General features: G+C 43.0%; 1 protein-coding gene across 1 annotated transcript in view; it reads left to right on the top strand.

The window, feature by feature from the left end:
* The first annotated feature begins 537 nt into the window (after positions 1–537).
* Positions 538–14,418, top strand: part of FAR1 (fatty acyl-CoA reductase 1) — a 34,468-nt gene continuing 20,587 nt past the window's right edge. Inside the window, exons 1-2 of the mRNA XM_082282926.1 lie at positions 538–661; positions 11,242–11,436. Coding sequence (XP_082139052.1) covers positions 11,248–11,436 — 189 coding nt within the window. The 5' untranslated portion in view covers positions 538–661; positions 11,242–11,247. The remainder of the gene's footprint in view (positions 662–11,241; positions 11,437–14,418) is intronic.

The following is a 14,418-nucleotide window of genomic DNA, read 5'->3' as shown; positions in this document are numbered from 1 at the left end:
CGTCTATCAATAGCAGTCTGATGATATCGACACTGAGTTCAGCGCTTTGGGGGTTACAGGGGCAGTGTTGGGTCGGTGGTTGGGCTTGATGGTCCCAAAGGCCTCCTCCAGCCTTGGTGATTCCAGGACTCCATGATTCCACGATTCTCTGCCATTGACATGGCGCCCTGCCGCATTTGCCGCGCGGGCTCAGGCTGCTCCAAGTCCCGCGGTGTTGCTGCTGCGGCCCGGTGGGTCCGTGCTCCGAGGGCCGGCTCTGGAGCTCGGGGATGCTTTGGACCCGCGCTGGCTTGTGCGGGCAGCACCCGTCGCTCGGGACGCGGACGCACCCAGGGGCACTCCCGGCCCCTCACGGGGCGGCGGAGGAGCCGCTCTGCCCCTCCCAGGCCGCGCACGGGACGGGGGCCGCGTGTGAGGGGGGAGCGCGCGGCGCCCCGCGAGCCGCTGGGGGGCGGGGCCGCCGGCAGCCCGCCAATCCGCGCCGCCCCCGTCCCGCGAGCGGCGGCGCCAGCGGCCAATGGGCGCGCGGGGAGCGCGCGCGCAGCGGCCAACGGGAGCGGTGGAACGGGGCCGCCGTGCGGGACCCTCGGGGCGGCGAGCGCCGGGCGGGCACAGCCGGGGCCGGGCAGCGCCGGGGCCGCGCCGCGACCGCCCGCAGCAGGTACCGGCAGCTCGCGCTCGGCCGCGCCCAGCCTGCCCCCGGGCGGGGAGGGGGGCGGAGGGGGAGGGGGCGGCCGCGCCCTTCGGGGAGGGAAGGATGGAGGGCGCCGGGGAGCTTCGAGGCGCGTCGTGGTGGCGGCCGGGCCGGCGGAGCGCGGCAGCCGCTGTCGATGCTCAGCGAAGCGGGGAGCGTGGGCGAGGCCCAAAGCCCCCGCTCCGCCCGCCGCAGGGCCCGGGCCGGGGTACCGCCATCCCCCTCGGCGCTGGACGGGCCTGCGGCGAGCGGCGGCGCCCCGGCCCTGCCTGCCCGGCGGCTCCGGCTTCCCGCGGCCGCAGCGCCCCGGCCGCTCCCCTCGGGCAGAGCCCGCGCCGCGGCGGCCGGCGCAGGGAACGGGGGCGCAGGAAAGGCCACGAGTCCCTCTCCCGCTCAGAGGAGGGAGCGTGTGTGGGCAGAGCCGGCCTGGGCCGTGCCCGCATCCCCGGCTCCGCGGGTCTGTGCGCAGGGAGCCCTCCATGAAGAGCAGGGCGAGCCCTTCCTTCGCCTGTGTCCTGGGGAGAGGCTCGCGGTCCTCGTGGAGCAGGAGCCCCATGGGTACTAAATAAAATTTCCCCGAGTGAAGTTTAAAGTGTGGCTAATTACAGAGATACATTGGTTGGTAGCGAGCTTGTAATCGAAATCAGCTTGAATCCCATGAAAATAGAAACCTTTAATTTCATTTAACCTACATCAAGGCTTTAGCAACTGAAACTTCTTTTTTATATTTTAATAACTCTTTAGGTAATAATTAAGATGTGGAGCATGTAGGACTTTTACTGTCTGTGACATCCATCTGTACTGCAGCAGGTTAGAATTTCTTGATCCCCAACTTCCATTGTGTCTCATGCCTGTGCTTCTTAACTAAGATACCATTATTTCAGCAATTTGGAAATTATATACTAGGTATATTTATAGGATCTTCGCCCTTCAGCTTCTCTATACTGTTTTTGCACCCTCCACTCACATATAGATGCCTTGAAATTCAGGCATTTCTCCACTGAAAGCCTCCTATAGATGGATAGGAAAGATTAACTTTACAGGTTATGTTACTGTGTTTTGGTTTTTTTTACCCCTGTCTGTTGCAGAGCTGTAAAGTAATCACTGATATAGATCTCTAACTTTTTACTGCAAGTACTTTGTCTTTATTGCTGGACTGTAGGTATAGTGAAGCTTTACTAGACAGAATTTTAACAATAAAAGCACATTGGGGGAATTTTTCTAAATTAAGTGGGGCTTTAGGTTTTGGATACTCCTTCTTACAGTTACAAATACCCCAGCCTGTCCACATCGTAGTCATCTACAGCAGCTGATACTTGTCGATAAAATTTAACATTGAAGCAAAACTGTAACCATCAATACAGCCTCTTAGCTCCTGAAAAGCCAAACTGAATCTCCTTTTGGCTGCTACAAAGCAAAGGGTTCTCTGTCATCATCCTGTTTCTGAGTTCTAGCTCTTGGAGGAACTTGTAGTTCCTCACAAGCATTGTTGCTTCCGGTGCTTGGAAGTGATGCGCAATAAACTGAAATGGTTATACGGCCATTTAGAAGGGTTAAGCGAGTGCCAGAGAAGGTCCTGGATGTTGCTGAAGACATGGCTGAATTGTTGCTGTGACTGCAGGCTTGGTTGGCTTCTCCAGCCAGAAATTGTGTGTGTTTAGTTTTTTTGTCACAAAATATTCAGTGTTTGAGGATGTTCAGTGTAGTTTGCCTCTTACTTGTCTACAGGAAGCAGAGCTGCTGAGTGGCAAACCAAAAATTCTGAAAAGGAGCCAATATCACCAAAAATTGTGCTTGGTTAGTTTGGTACGTTGTGTGGAGGACTTGCATTATGTAAACATTGGGTGTGTGGGCTTGGTTAGTACCATCGTGCACATCCACGGTGTTGATTCCAAGCCTTGCAGTAATAAGTCTTGCAGCACTGCTTTGTTTAGCCTCAACACTTGCGAAGTTTGGAAGCTGCAAACTGTAGTAACAAATCTTGTCTATCTGAATAAACTAGATATTCCCTTTTTTTTTCCTGGGTCCCCCTGGGTGTGGTTTCAAAGGCTGTGCTTTTAGCAGATGTTGCTAAGCTGCCCTTGGTGTTGGTAGCTGTGTGCACACTCCATCACACCTTTCCATGTCATTGTTCAGCGTGATGTTTGTAAATTTGTAGAGCTGCTTGTGCAATAGGCGTAATTGACAGGTCTGAAGAAGACGTCCATTAGCATAAATAGGATTTAAGATTGGAGCTCTTGGCGTCTACAGGATCAGTATCGGCTGTCCTGCCGAGTAAATAGCTCTGTCCTCTCAAGCCGGAGGAGGAGGGAGGCTTCGAGCATCCTGTTTTGGGAGACAGGTAGGCAATCTCTTGGTACAACTTGCTTCAAGTATGTGTTTAAGTCACTTTTAAAGATAAGAAAATTGTGGGAATGGGCTTTTATTTTTTTGGTGGTAGTTCTACATGTGTTGGAAGGAAGGAAAGGTAGACTGGTGTGGTTTTTTCGTTAGAAGGTGATTAGGTTTCAAATACAACTTGGTAGAGCAGCTGTCAGATAAATGAGTAATTGTTAGGTTTCGAAAGAATTATTGTGGATTTCTGCAGGAACATAATAGAAGAGACAGTACCATTTTTAACTGTAGAAGATGGGAAAATATGGAAGGAGTCTGGAAGTGTTGATTCCTAGGACTTCAAACTTGTTGTGTAATGGCTATTGTAAAACGTGATTCCAGCCTTCTCTATTATTTAAAATATGAGAAGAATAAGAGGTGGGCTTTTTGTTCTCGATTAAGTATTCCAATTCTAATTGCTTTGTGAATAATAAGTTTGAACAGAACATAATTGCAGATGCAGTTTTTGGGTAGTTATCCTTGTCTTGTCTGATCAATATGAGAAAGGTGAATCTGGCTTTTAATTGCCAAGATTTGTCTCTTATCACTGAAACTCGACAAACTGATGAGCACTTGGATGTTGTTTGCTCCCCCACTCTCTTCCATTTACTTGATTTTTGGCTTCCCTCTTCTGACAGTATCACAGTAGCAACTGAAGCAATAATCCTGCTGCTGCTAAAGCTTTTGCTACTGATAACCAGGGCTGGATATCAGCATGCTCGTGTGACAGCTGAAGTGCTGCCTTTTCCTAAGGCAGTGAATAACAATTGAGTGATGGAGAGTCAGCTGCAAGTGCTGCTCTGTTCATTATGTTGTAGGTACGTCCTGCAGACAGGTTCTGTTCTCCTTTCAGGGGTAACTCAAGAGTAATGATTTATGCAAAGTAAGAGCCATGATTTATGCAACTACCCTGATAAACAGCGAGGCTTTATCTTGTAATCCTTTCATAACCAAAAGTGCAAGTGAGATTTCTAATGCAGATTTCTAATTAAATTAGATAAAATTCGCTGGAACTCAGCTTCCATTCAGCAAATCTTGAATCTGCCTGCCTCTTGATTTCCTAGAACTTGTTTAAAATCTCCCTGCATGTGTATTAAATGTGTTTTCATGTGAACTGGAGATGGAGCACAGTAAATGTTCTTAATATGGGATATGCTTTCCTGGAATAGGTCAGTTTCTGATCTGATCTGTGCCTTCTGTGCAATTTGGAGAAATGAGTTCAACTACACTAAAAGAGACTTTTTTTTTCCTTCAGTGTGCGCTTGATGACTAAGCTCAAGCAGTAAACAATTTAGAAAAACACCAATTTATAACCTAATTATAAAGGGATAGCAAAAAACTTTTACTTTGTTTTAATTCATTTTCAGAGGAAGGACTGACTGTAAAAGAAACATAGTTACAGCACAGCAAGGGACTTCCCTAGTATGTACTTTGTGCACAGATTACTTAAGGAGAAGTAATTTCGAAGTCATCCTTACAGAATCCCTCTGAGTAGAAGCACAAGTAAGTGAAAATTTGTAGTGAAATCAGAATTTTGGCTGAAGAAAGCTGTGTGAACACATGCTTAAGAAGTATCTGTGTAACCACATGCACTGAATACCTCTGATGACAGAGTTGTGCTGAGATCAACTCAACAGTGGTCCGCAATGAAATCAGGTTCTGCTCCATAAGACTAAAGGATTAAAAGAGGTTAAATACTCCATGATTGTGAGCACAGCCCTCACTTCAGAGTATCTTACTTCACAAGGGTGTCTTCAGTCAAGTAGTTGGTGAGTTGGGCTGAATTCTGCTAATAAATTATTGGGTGGCCATGGGTCAGTTGGTCCCAATTCACCATCTTCCCAAAGTAATTGAGTGAATACTGTACTTGGGTTTTATCATTGTCATCTAAAAGAAAGTGACAGAACTACTTCCCTGTCTGGTATCAATCTGGATTTTGATGTTAATGTGCTGTAGTGCCGTAAAAAGAACATATGCAGTATTAGCTAAGTCTCACCTAAATCAATTTAATAATGCTCTTTACTTTGAATGCATATGCTGCCAGAGGTAGTAATACATCCAGGAAGAATGTAGCTTGAGGAACATACACTCTAGGACAAGCTTTCAGTATCTAGCATATTTCAGTGGTTAAGAATAGTGAGGAGAATTGGTTTTGAAAAACAAGTCTACTTTATTTTTGTACATAGGGCTATACACTCAGCTATGTAAACTTTGACCTAGCTATATTGGTTACTCTAACTGGTATTGTGTTTCATTAGATAAATGATTTAAAGTGGACAAATCTCTTCATTGGTAGTAGGGAAGTCTCTTTATAGTGCCTTGTTATTTTTCAGAAATTCTCTTAATGCACCAAGTGTCAGCCCCAAGTTTGCCATATTCTACACAGAGTTTTGTGTCTTCTGGTAGCATTTATACTGCAGTTGTGGCTTGAGCCTGGCGTTTCAGATTGATTTAGTTTTGTTGTATTTCACATGTAGAGAACACAGTATTACCCTGAATCCATCCCCATTATTGTGTGGAAGGTGTGTAGTGAGACATTTGAGGTCTGGCATATTACCAGGGCCAAGCCAAAAACTGGCTAGCTCATGTTGAATTAGTGGGCCCATTCTGATAGTTCTCCAAAACTTAGTTGTTGTAATCAGTTTCCAAGCCTGGCAATATGTTTTCCAGCTCCTGGAGGTGTGTTACATTTCCTTGGTCCCTGGCTTACAGCTAGTAAAGAAAATGACCTTACAGAGAGTAGATAAGAATGCTGGTGAAATCTAAAATATGGATAATCCTGTCTTTCTGCTAGTTGAGGGAAGAATCCCGAGTCTTCCACGTGATTGTGAAGTTTGGAATAGGTATGCTTTAAGGTTAACTTGCACTCAAAGCAGTTTACAGTCTCTACTCATCTTTTAAAGCCATATCTTTCACAGATAAGGTTTCCCAGTGGATATAACCTTGGACCACAAACAGACTATCCTTTGGAGATATGCTGGCTAGGTATTGGCCATGTAGGGTAGGGCATTGGCCCTTGTGGTGCATGAAAATGTGGGCCTTTTGCTGATAGCGTTCATTGATTTGCTTTTGTGGAAACAAGGCACAGACGAAGTGAGACATGATGATATGATATGACATGACCCAGACTTGTCTTTCTGGCAGTAACCTTGTTTAGATGAGTTAAATATTACTTCCTTTGTTGCCTGAGTCTCTCCAATCTCTCCAGTTCCCAGAGATTTATTTTTTTTGGCTTGCTGTGGTGTCCTTGTAATGTGGCAATTGGAGCTCTGTATGAGGGACTTCTGTAATGATTTTTGTCTGGTGTGGATGCAGTGGGGTGTGTGGTGTTTAAAAATACTTGGTGCACTCAGATTTGATGTCTGGACAAATTTCATCTTCTGAATATACATTAAAAAAATGCTCCTATCACTTTACTTTTTCTGCTTTTTACTCCTGCTAGTGCTGGATTCAAGCTGTCAGAGGAAAGGGGAAAATTAGTTTGTTGGGCTGTGTTTTTGCAGGACTTTGTGGCTTGTTGCTGACGTTTGAGAGGTTGGGAAATGCACATTTTCTATTTCCTGTGAGCGATAATCTTGATAGGATTGAATTTGGAGGGAGCATGCTGTTGACCTAATGTTTGTCAGTGATAAACTAGAAGACAGACCATTTAATCTCTAACAAGGGCACACATGCACACTCTCTAGTTGCTGGATTTAGCATTTAAACATTCAGTGGAACTGCAGCAGGCTTTCCTGGCACTTGGAAAGCACATCTTTAAGCATCTTGATCTGTGTTTGGACAAATCTGGGAACTGATCATTTTCCTGTTAAAAACAGAATTGTCCTTGTTTTGAGAATCAGAGCCCTCTGAAGCTGTGAGTTAAATATTGCTGCAGTAGCTCTGGAGGCAAACAGAGCTGCTGTTGTTTGCTCCATAATAGCACTTGCTCAGCCTTGGACACGAGGATTTTTTACGAGATGGGGAATGTTGGCTAGGATCCTGGAGTGTTGGTTTGGTGGTGGCTTTTATTTTTTTTCCTGAAGTGCTTATGAACTCTTGATTTATCAGAGGACAGCAACCTTCACGTAAGCATATCTACAAGGTGTCACCGTGGGCTTAGCCCTGGACCTGTGAATTCAGAAGGATCCCAGCAGCAGTTGCTCTGTAGCAGCTTCACGTAAGATTCCTCTAGCAAAGGCTGTTTATACCTATGGGTAATGTGGGAATTTTTGATAATTTCTGTTCCAGAGAAAGAATTCTTTACAGAACTCTTATTAAGCCTTTCAACTGTCAGATTTCTTTATTCTAGACTGTTATTGCTTATTAGCTCAAAAAAGTGTCAATGATATAGGGATTTAGATGTTCCACAGTGTGCATTAGACAGTTTTGTGTTTGGTAGGCGTTATCTGTGTATGTTTGGGAAGTTAGCTGTGAACAAATCATTGGGTAACTGGTGACAATATGTATTGCTGGTTAACAGCTATTGTAAACATACAGGATGTACTCTAATACAGATAGATAAAGTGATTGCTGACACTTAACAACCTTAAAATGTTAAATTTGGTTTTGTTGTGTTGTCTTGCAAGGAAGATGGTTTTTTTGCACCTGCACCAGCTCATTATGCATTAGAGGACAAACTAAATCTCTGATAGGAGCTACGTGTATTTCTTGACAGTTCTATTTAAAAACAGAATTGTAAAATAGTTCTTCCAATCCTAACAATTATATGATTCTTCAGTAATTTGCTGCCATAAAGAACTTTAAAAAGTAATATATTATACCTGTGAGCTAAGACCCTTCTAAGTTTGAAATTAGGGGTTGCCAGTGGTGCTATGCTAACTGGCATGTGGAGATGCATTCTTGGAGAAGGCAGGGAAAGGTAGGTGGAGAATGGGAACATTCTTTCCTTTCCCTGTGGCTGAGATAGCCTTTCTTTCTAACAGAGCATAGCATAGGCTGCTGGTTTCAGACTTGGATTGTTCACACCTAGATTTCATACATGGTTTTTACCCTTTAAATCCAACTTGGTGCTTCTAGACAGTTCCCTCACAGTCCCAGTGTTTACTCCTGTAATGTCGACAGCAATGCGTACTTCTGAAAAAGGTCACCAATTATGTTTTCTAGCTGGAATCTTCTAGGGTAATGGAAGTAGAAGACAAACTCAGTGTGGAAAGTTGATGTGAATAAGGCCTACCATAGCCTAGTTGTTGGAGAACAGGGTAAAGGGAAATGGGATTGAGAGTTTCTTAAAGGAAGCATTTCTCAATCCGTAAAAAAAAAAAAAAAAAAGATAAAATATTAGCCTGCAAACATATAAGTGTTGCTGCCTCCCAGGTGGGAATGTGAGTATTTATGGATGTTCCTGGTTTTCTAATTGAACCCATTTCATCATTATGCTTCATCATGGCTCTGGATGTTGATGTTTTGTAGGTCTGGTATTCTGATACCTGCGTCTTATGCAAAGGAATATGATCAGAAATAAGTGAGGCAGGAAGCTTTGATCCATTCTGTTCCAGTTTTCTTCACATCACCTGAGCCTAAATATTGTCAGATTTTGCAGTTACTTAAAAAGCTGAACTAGAGCAACACAGATATTTCCACTGGCAGCATAACTTTTCATTGCTTTAGCTTTCAGAAACAGATGTTGGATAGCCATGTACTGGGTGTTGGCCAAGGTTCCTGTGTGGATGTAGCCAAAGACTGCCCATGTGAGCAGGTTTGCAGGCTGAGGTTGTGGCATTGTGTCAGAAGCAGGATTAAGCCTTTCTTTGAGGAGGGACAGGTGAATGGATAGTATTAGATACCCTCATAGAGTCTGAAGGTGTGAAAAATAGTAATTATGGCTAGTTAGGTAAATTAGTAAGAAGGTTATGTAGGAGCCATGACAAAACTGAATCTTAGTGACAAAATTGCTGCAGTAATTATTGCATGAGTTTTTGCCTCCCTCTTTGAGAGAACTGAAATCTTATCCTATATGTGGGAGAAATCATGCAGATCTTTAGGAGGAAATGGAGTTGAATGGTGTATGCAAAGACCAGGCAAACAGAAGTTATGAGGAAGACATACTTGAAGAGCATTAATTGTGACTTTGAGCCGTGGTAAAGACAACAGGCCCGTATCTTAACTGAACTGGGAAAAATGACTCATAAGCATGCTGTGTCTTGCTCTCCATGCTTTATGGCAGGAGGTGTGCTTTCAGATTTGCATTAGAATCTCTTAACTGTGTGGTAAAAGTGGTTTAATGTAAATAGCTTTTTCCCTTCACCTTCAAAGAAACAATTCTGGATGATATACTATGGCCAGTGGAAATAGTAGTGCTTGTCCTGCTCTAAACTTGCTACTGTGTCCCATTATCAGTTGTTGGATGCTTTACTTCTCAAAGGGAGTCAGAATAAGAATTTGGAGTATCTGACATAGGACTTGGAACCCAGACGTGTGAAACCAGGACTTATGCAGGTAGTGACTCATTTCTAGCGAGTAATCATTTGGAACTTGTTCAGAGACTGTTGAGGTATGAGCACATGAAGAACAGAACACAACTGCTTTGATACGGTGGATACCTGATAAATAGGTATTTACTTACTTTTCAGGCAAAAAGGACAAATTAGCCTGTAGCTGTTCACTCCTAACATACATTCTGTGTATTCCCTGGTAAGTCCCTGCTTGCAGTATCTTGCTGTCTTGAAAGAACTGAGTGTATTCAGAAGTTGCACCTTTATTCTTGGCTGGCAGGTGAAGAAAGGTTCTCATCCTGTTAAGGTATTCAGTGTTGTAATCCTTATTTGCCTAAGAAATGTTCCATCTGTGTCTAAAGATACTCAGTTTTGTTGTTTTTTTGGTATCAGGGTTTTATGGAATCTATGCCTGAGATGAGCCCAGCTGGTCAGAGCGTGATGCTGGTAACACCAAGGCTGTGGGGTCAGTCCCCTTAGGGGCCATTCACTTGAGAGCTGGATGATCCTTGTGGGTCCCTTCCAACTCAGAACATTTTGTGACTCTCAGTGATCCCTTTTGGGAGTGTTTAGGTCATAACAGTTTGCGTGGAGCTGCTGTAGAGGACTATAATTAGACATTCACTACATCAGCTTAGGATTTTTATAAGTCTAATCGGAAATATTGGTAAAACATGGTGGAAGTGTATCCATAATGCTACATTCTTATATAGTGAACGTAAGCTGGTTAAGGGTTACAGTAAAGATGCTGATATATCTGACTTAGCAGAATGGCAGCTCTGGATGATGTGATTGAGTCCTAGAGATCCTAAAGGTCATGTTCCCACATTATTGTGAGACATACCAGTGTATTTGTCCTTAGAAAGTGTTTCAGTTTCTGTTAGCAAGAATGGCATAATTTCCAAGTGGTTGATTAAGGGAGGGGAAAGAATCACGGGTCACATAGTTAACTTACTAACTGAAGCAAAACCTAAAATACTTTTGAGATTTGTGCTGAATTTGAGTAATAATCCCTTACCCTTCATTTTTTAGGAAGTATATTTGTGGCTAACTGAAATCTTAGTTGGTTGAGAATTCTAATGACTTTGTTGTTTGGGGTTGTTTTTCTCTCCGATGACATCAATGGATGAAGAAGTTAGAAAACTCTTACGTGTGGATCTGTATGGGCTTTCTGTAATCAATATAAAACCAGCAGATCCCATACCAAGCAACTAACTCAACCTTCTCTCTGGCCTATTATAATTGGTAGGAAGGCTCAGCCTAACAGTGACAGGGGGCTCTGCTGGCACAGACAAAATTCCAGGGCCAGCAATTGGGAGGCTTGGCTCCCTGTCTTCTGTCAATGGGTTTGAAGAATCCACTTGTGATTACATTTTAATGGTATGACCTCTAGTTTACATGGATCAGCCCCTTGGAGTGGTAAAGGACCAGGCACACAGAGGTAAAAATAGACTGAAGTTGAGCTACTTTCCTGGCTGAGTGGGTGTCTCAGTCCTTAAAACGCTGTTCACAGGGGCAGTTTACAAGAAGATGTGGAATTACCGTAGTGACCCTGTGGGAGTCTTTTGGAATGTTGTGAAAAAAAGAGATCTTCAGGTACTGGTGATAGGTAAAAAAAATCTGTTAAACATTTCCTTCAGGTATGGGACATAAACAGCACATACATAGCTATTCAATCTTCTGAAAATCTGAGCTCCTGTAAGGTCTTTAACATACTTTTTGTTTTTAACTTTTGTAAAGGTCACAATGGTTTCCATTCCTGAATACTATGAAGGCAAAAACGTCCTCCTGACTGGAGCTACAGGCTTCATGGGAAAAGTGCTTTTGGAAAAGCTGCTCAGGTCCTGTCCTAAAGTGAAAGCAGTGTATGTACTGGTAAGAAACAAAGCAAGGCAGACACCTGAAGAACGTATAGAAGAAATTACCAGCTGTAAGGTATGTGTCATATGCTCACAAAGTTCATTTTTGTCCTTCATTATAATGTTCCCATTTTGAGAACAGCTTCAGTTTGTCTAAAGCAAAATGTTATTGTTAAATGGTTTTTTTTTTTGTTCTAACAGAAATACAAAATCTAAGACCTGGCAGTGCTTCTATAGCTGCTTCAAGCTTTTAGTCTCTAGCAAAGCCAGTAGTTGAAAATTATCCTGTATTTAATTCAGGAGGAGGATGTTCAGCTGTAATGCAGAAATGAGAAGTAAAAACCTGTGTTAGAGCTTGTTAAGAGAATGTAAAATCAAGTACGAGACGTGGTGGATTGGGAGTTGTACGATGGATTGAGACTCTAAGATCTCAAGCAAGTCACTTTTTTTCCCTGTGCCTTCTCTTTTTTTCTGCAATGTGCTATTGGATCTACCAGTAAACAAGAATGTGTCATCTCAACAGGAACTTACATTTGTCGGTGGAACAGAAATGTCTGGCTTAGTAGATTGTTACAGATTTCTGTTGGACAGCCTGTGACAACTAGAAAGGCACTGAGTCTGTGCTGTGGAATTACCCACGTGGCTATCTGAATGATTTTCTGGGTATGCTGGTCAAATACTTTGCTCCTGAAAAGACTAATTACCTTAACATTCTGGTTGGCTAGGCTGGGCATTCTTACTAAGTGTAGAATGATCCATCCATCCATCTCTGTTGCCCATCTTTCTCCGAGAGAGGATCCTGTTCATGATGGGAAGGATGAACAGGATTTGGAGAGTTTTCTATCATGAACTTTGCTAAAGCAGAGTTTGTTTATTTCTATCTAGGCCTTTCCCTTATGGAACACAGGTGTCAGCAGTTTAATTTTGTTACTGAGATGCAATGTAACCTGTACAAAGTGTGTTCTTAGAAGGTGCTAAAGGGGAATCAATAAGGAACTAGGAATGCACTTAGGCTAGGAGGGGTAAGTTGTTTCAAGCAAGGCAATGGATTTCTACATCTCTGGCTAGCTGGGATTACAGCAGATTTGAGAATGGCTGTGTCCCCAGTTAATTTTTTTCTGTAACCAGTCAAAACTGTAGCCCATTTCTCAAAAGCATCTTCCTGCAGTCCTGTGCAATGTCACAGAACACAACAGAATGAGTTACAGTGGGGTTCTATCTTAAAATTCAGTTTCACATTCTCACTACGTTAAACCCCCAGTTTGTCACTGCCCTGAAACAAGGAAAAGATCTCCAGACTAAGCTCTGAGGTGAAAAAAGAAAAATTTCTCAATCCACTTTTTGTATACCCTATTACCCAAAGAAAAGTGGGGAGTATTTGGGCAGAGAGAGCAGTAGCACTAGTGTGGACTGACTTAAACTTCAATAAGCTCTAAGGCTCAGTGTGGCTTTTAGGAAACCTGTTGTAAAAAGGTTTTAAATTTGAGTCAAAGGCTGCTTGTAGTCTATGCCAGCTCCTGTTGAGATAAAAATCTGGTGGTGAGCACTTATTGCTGGAGCAGGTTCACAGCAGAAGTCCTGGTAAGCAGTTACTGCTTGAGGCAGGAGCATGCAGGGATGGAGTTGCTTGTCTATGCAGAGATGCAGAATAGGGATGTAGGTGTTTGTTCTGTCTCCATCAAATGATTAGACAGGATTGAAACTCCATTGTTTAAGTGGCTTTGATGTCATCAAGATTCTTCCAAAAGTCTAAGAAAATGTTAATAAGATCTATTGTCTTAAGCTGTCCAGTTGCAAGGGCACTGCCAGTAATTCTTCACAATTTGGATGGACTCATTAAGTATTCTACAGATGCTTGAACATTGTTTCTTGAAGAGTTTGAAATCTAAATGGGTGAATGTGGTAATAAATAAAATAAATGTGAACTAAACTGAGCTACAAATAGCAAAAAAAGTTGAGGTTTCTCCTTCCTTTGGACTTGAGATATCAAATTCCTCTGTTAATTTTGCCATATGTTCTGCATGCACTCTGGGTATTTCTTCTCCTTGGTGCTGGTGTCAGTACTAGTGAGAGGTGTGTAGGAATAGTGTATGACTGTGTGTGTGAAAAGGGATAGAACAGATGCAGTGAACATAGGAAAAATAAAAACTGGCTCTTTAAGAGCTCATCTGTGGTACTGCTTTTCTGTTATAATGCAGTATCACACATTGATATGGTTAACAGGTGGTTGCTTCAGTTCCCCGGAGGAAGATGCCATCATTCCAACTAAAAACATAGCAGCCTTATTTTTCAAAATCACACAAAGTTTCCTGCCCTTAGTTAAGGACTGTACCCCTAAGAGTTGCAGAGGCTTTAAAAGCCTTGGCAGCTTTGTCCTATAAAGTGAAGCTTCATGTTTGGGAAGTCCAGTCAAGGCCTCTGTAAGTGGAGATGTCCTGTGTTCTTGCTGTAGAATTGGCACTGCTACTTCAGGTGGCCACACAGGGAGCTGCATTAGCTCATGTTTGGGCTGAAAAAACATCTCAAAAAAAAAAAAAAAAAAAAAGCTGGACCTGCAGCTGCTTTGCTCACACAGCTCCAGGGCTGCTTGCTATTGCTAGTGTTGGAGAAGCAACAGAAGTAAAGAAATTAGGAGAGGGACCGGTCTCTGGGGTAGAAATATAAACTTACATTGCCAGAAGTGTTGTGAAACTGTGTCTTTAGGTGACTTAATTTATAGTTTAAAGTTAATTAATGTCATTCTGTAAGGAAATGTCTTTTGACTATTTGCATTTGGTATAACTGCCTGCTTGGAGGGGGAAAAAGAAAGTACTGCTGTGATTTTAATACAATATAATTGACTGGTGTTGAAGCAGTTGCAAGATGTTGGCCCCTGGACAGTTAAGAAGGGTCTTCTCTGGTGCAACTTTCAAGTGTGTTTTATTCCCACAGTGCTGTGTTGCTCAGGAAAAGTTGCATACTAATGCTATTTATGAGGAGAATTCATGATGGAATATAATGTGGTGAGCTTTTTTTTCAGTGGGAATTGTTGAACACCAATTTGCTAAAACTTAATCAG

The sequence above is a fragment of the Coloeus monedula genome (assembly GCF_965178545.1).
Source record: "Coloeus monedula genome assembly, chromosome: 6".
In the NCBI taxonomy this organism is placed as follows: Eukaryota; Metazoa; Chordata; class Aves; order Passeriformes; family Corvidae; genus Coloeus; species Coloeus monedula.
This window is presented reverse-complemented; position numbering and strand designations above follow the sequence as displayed.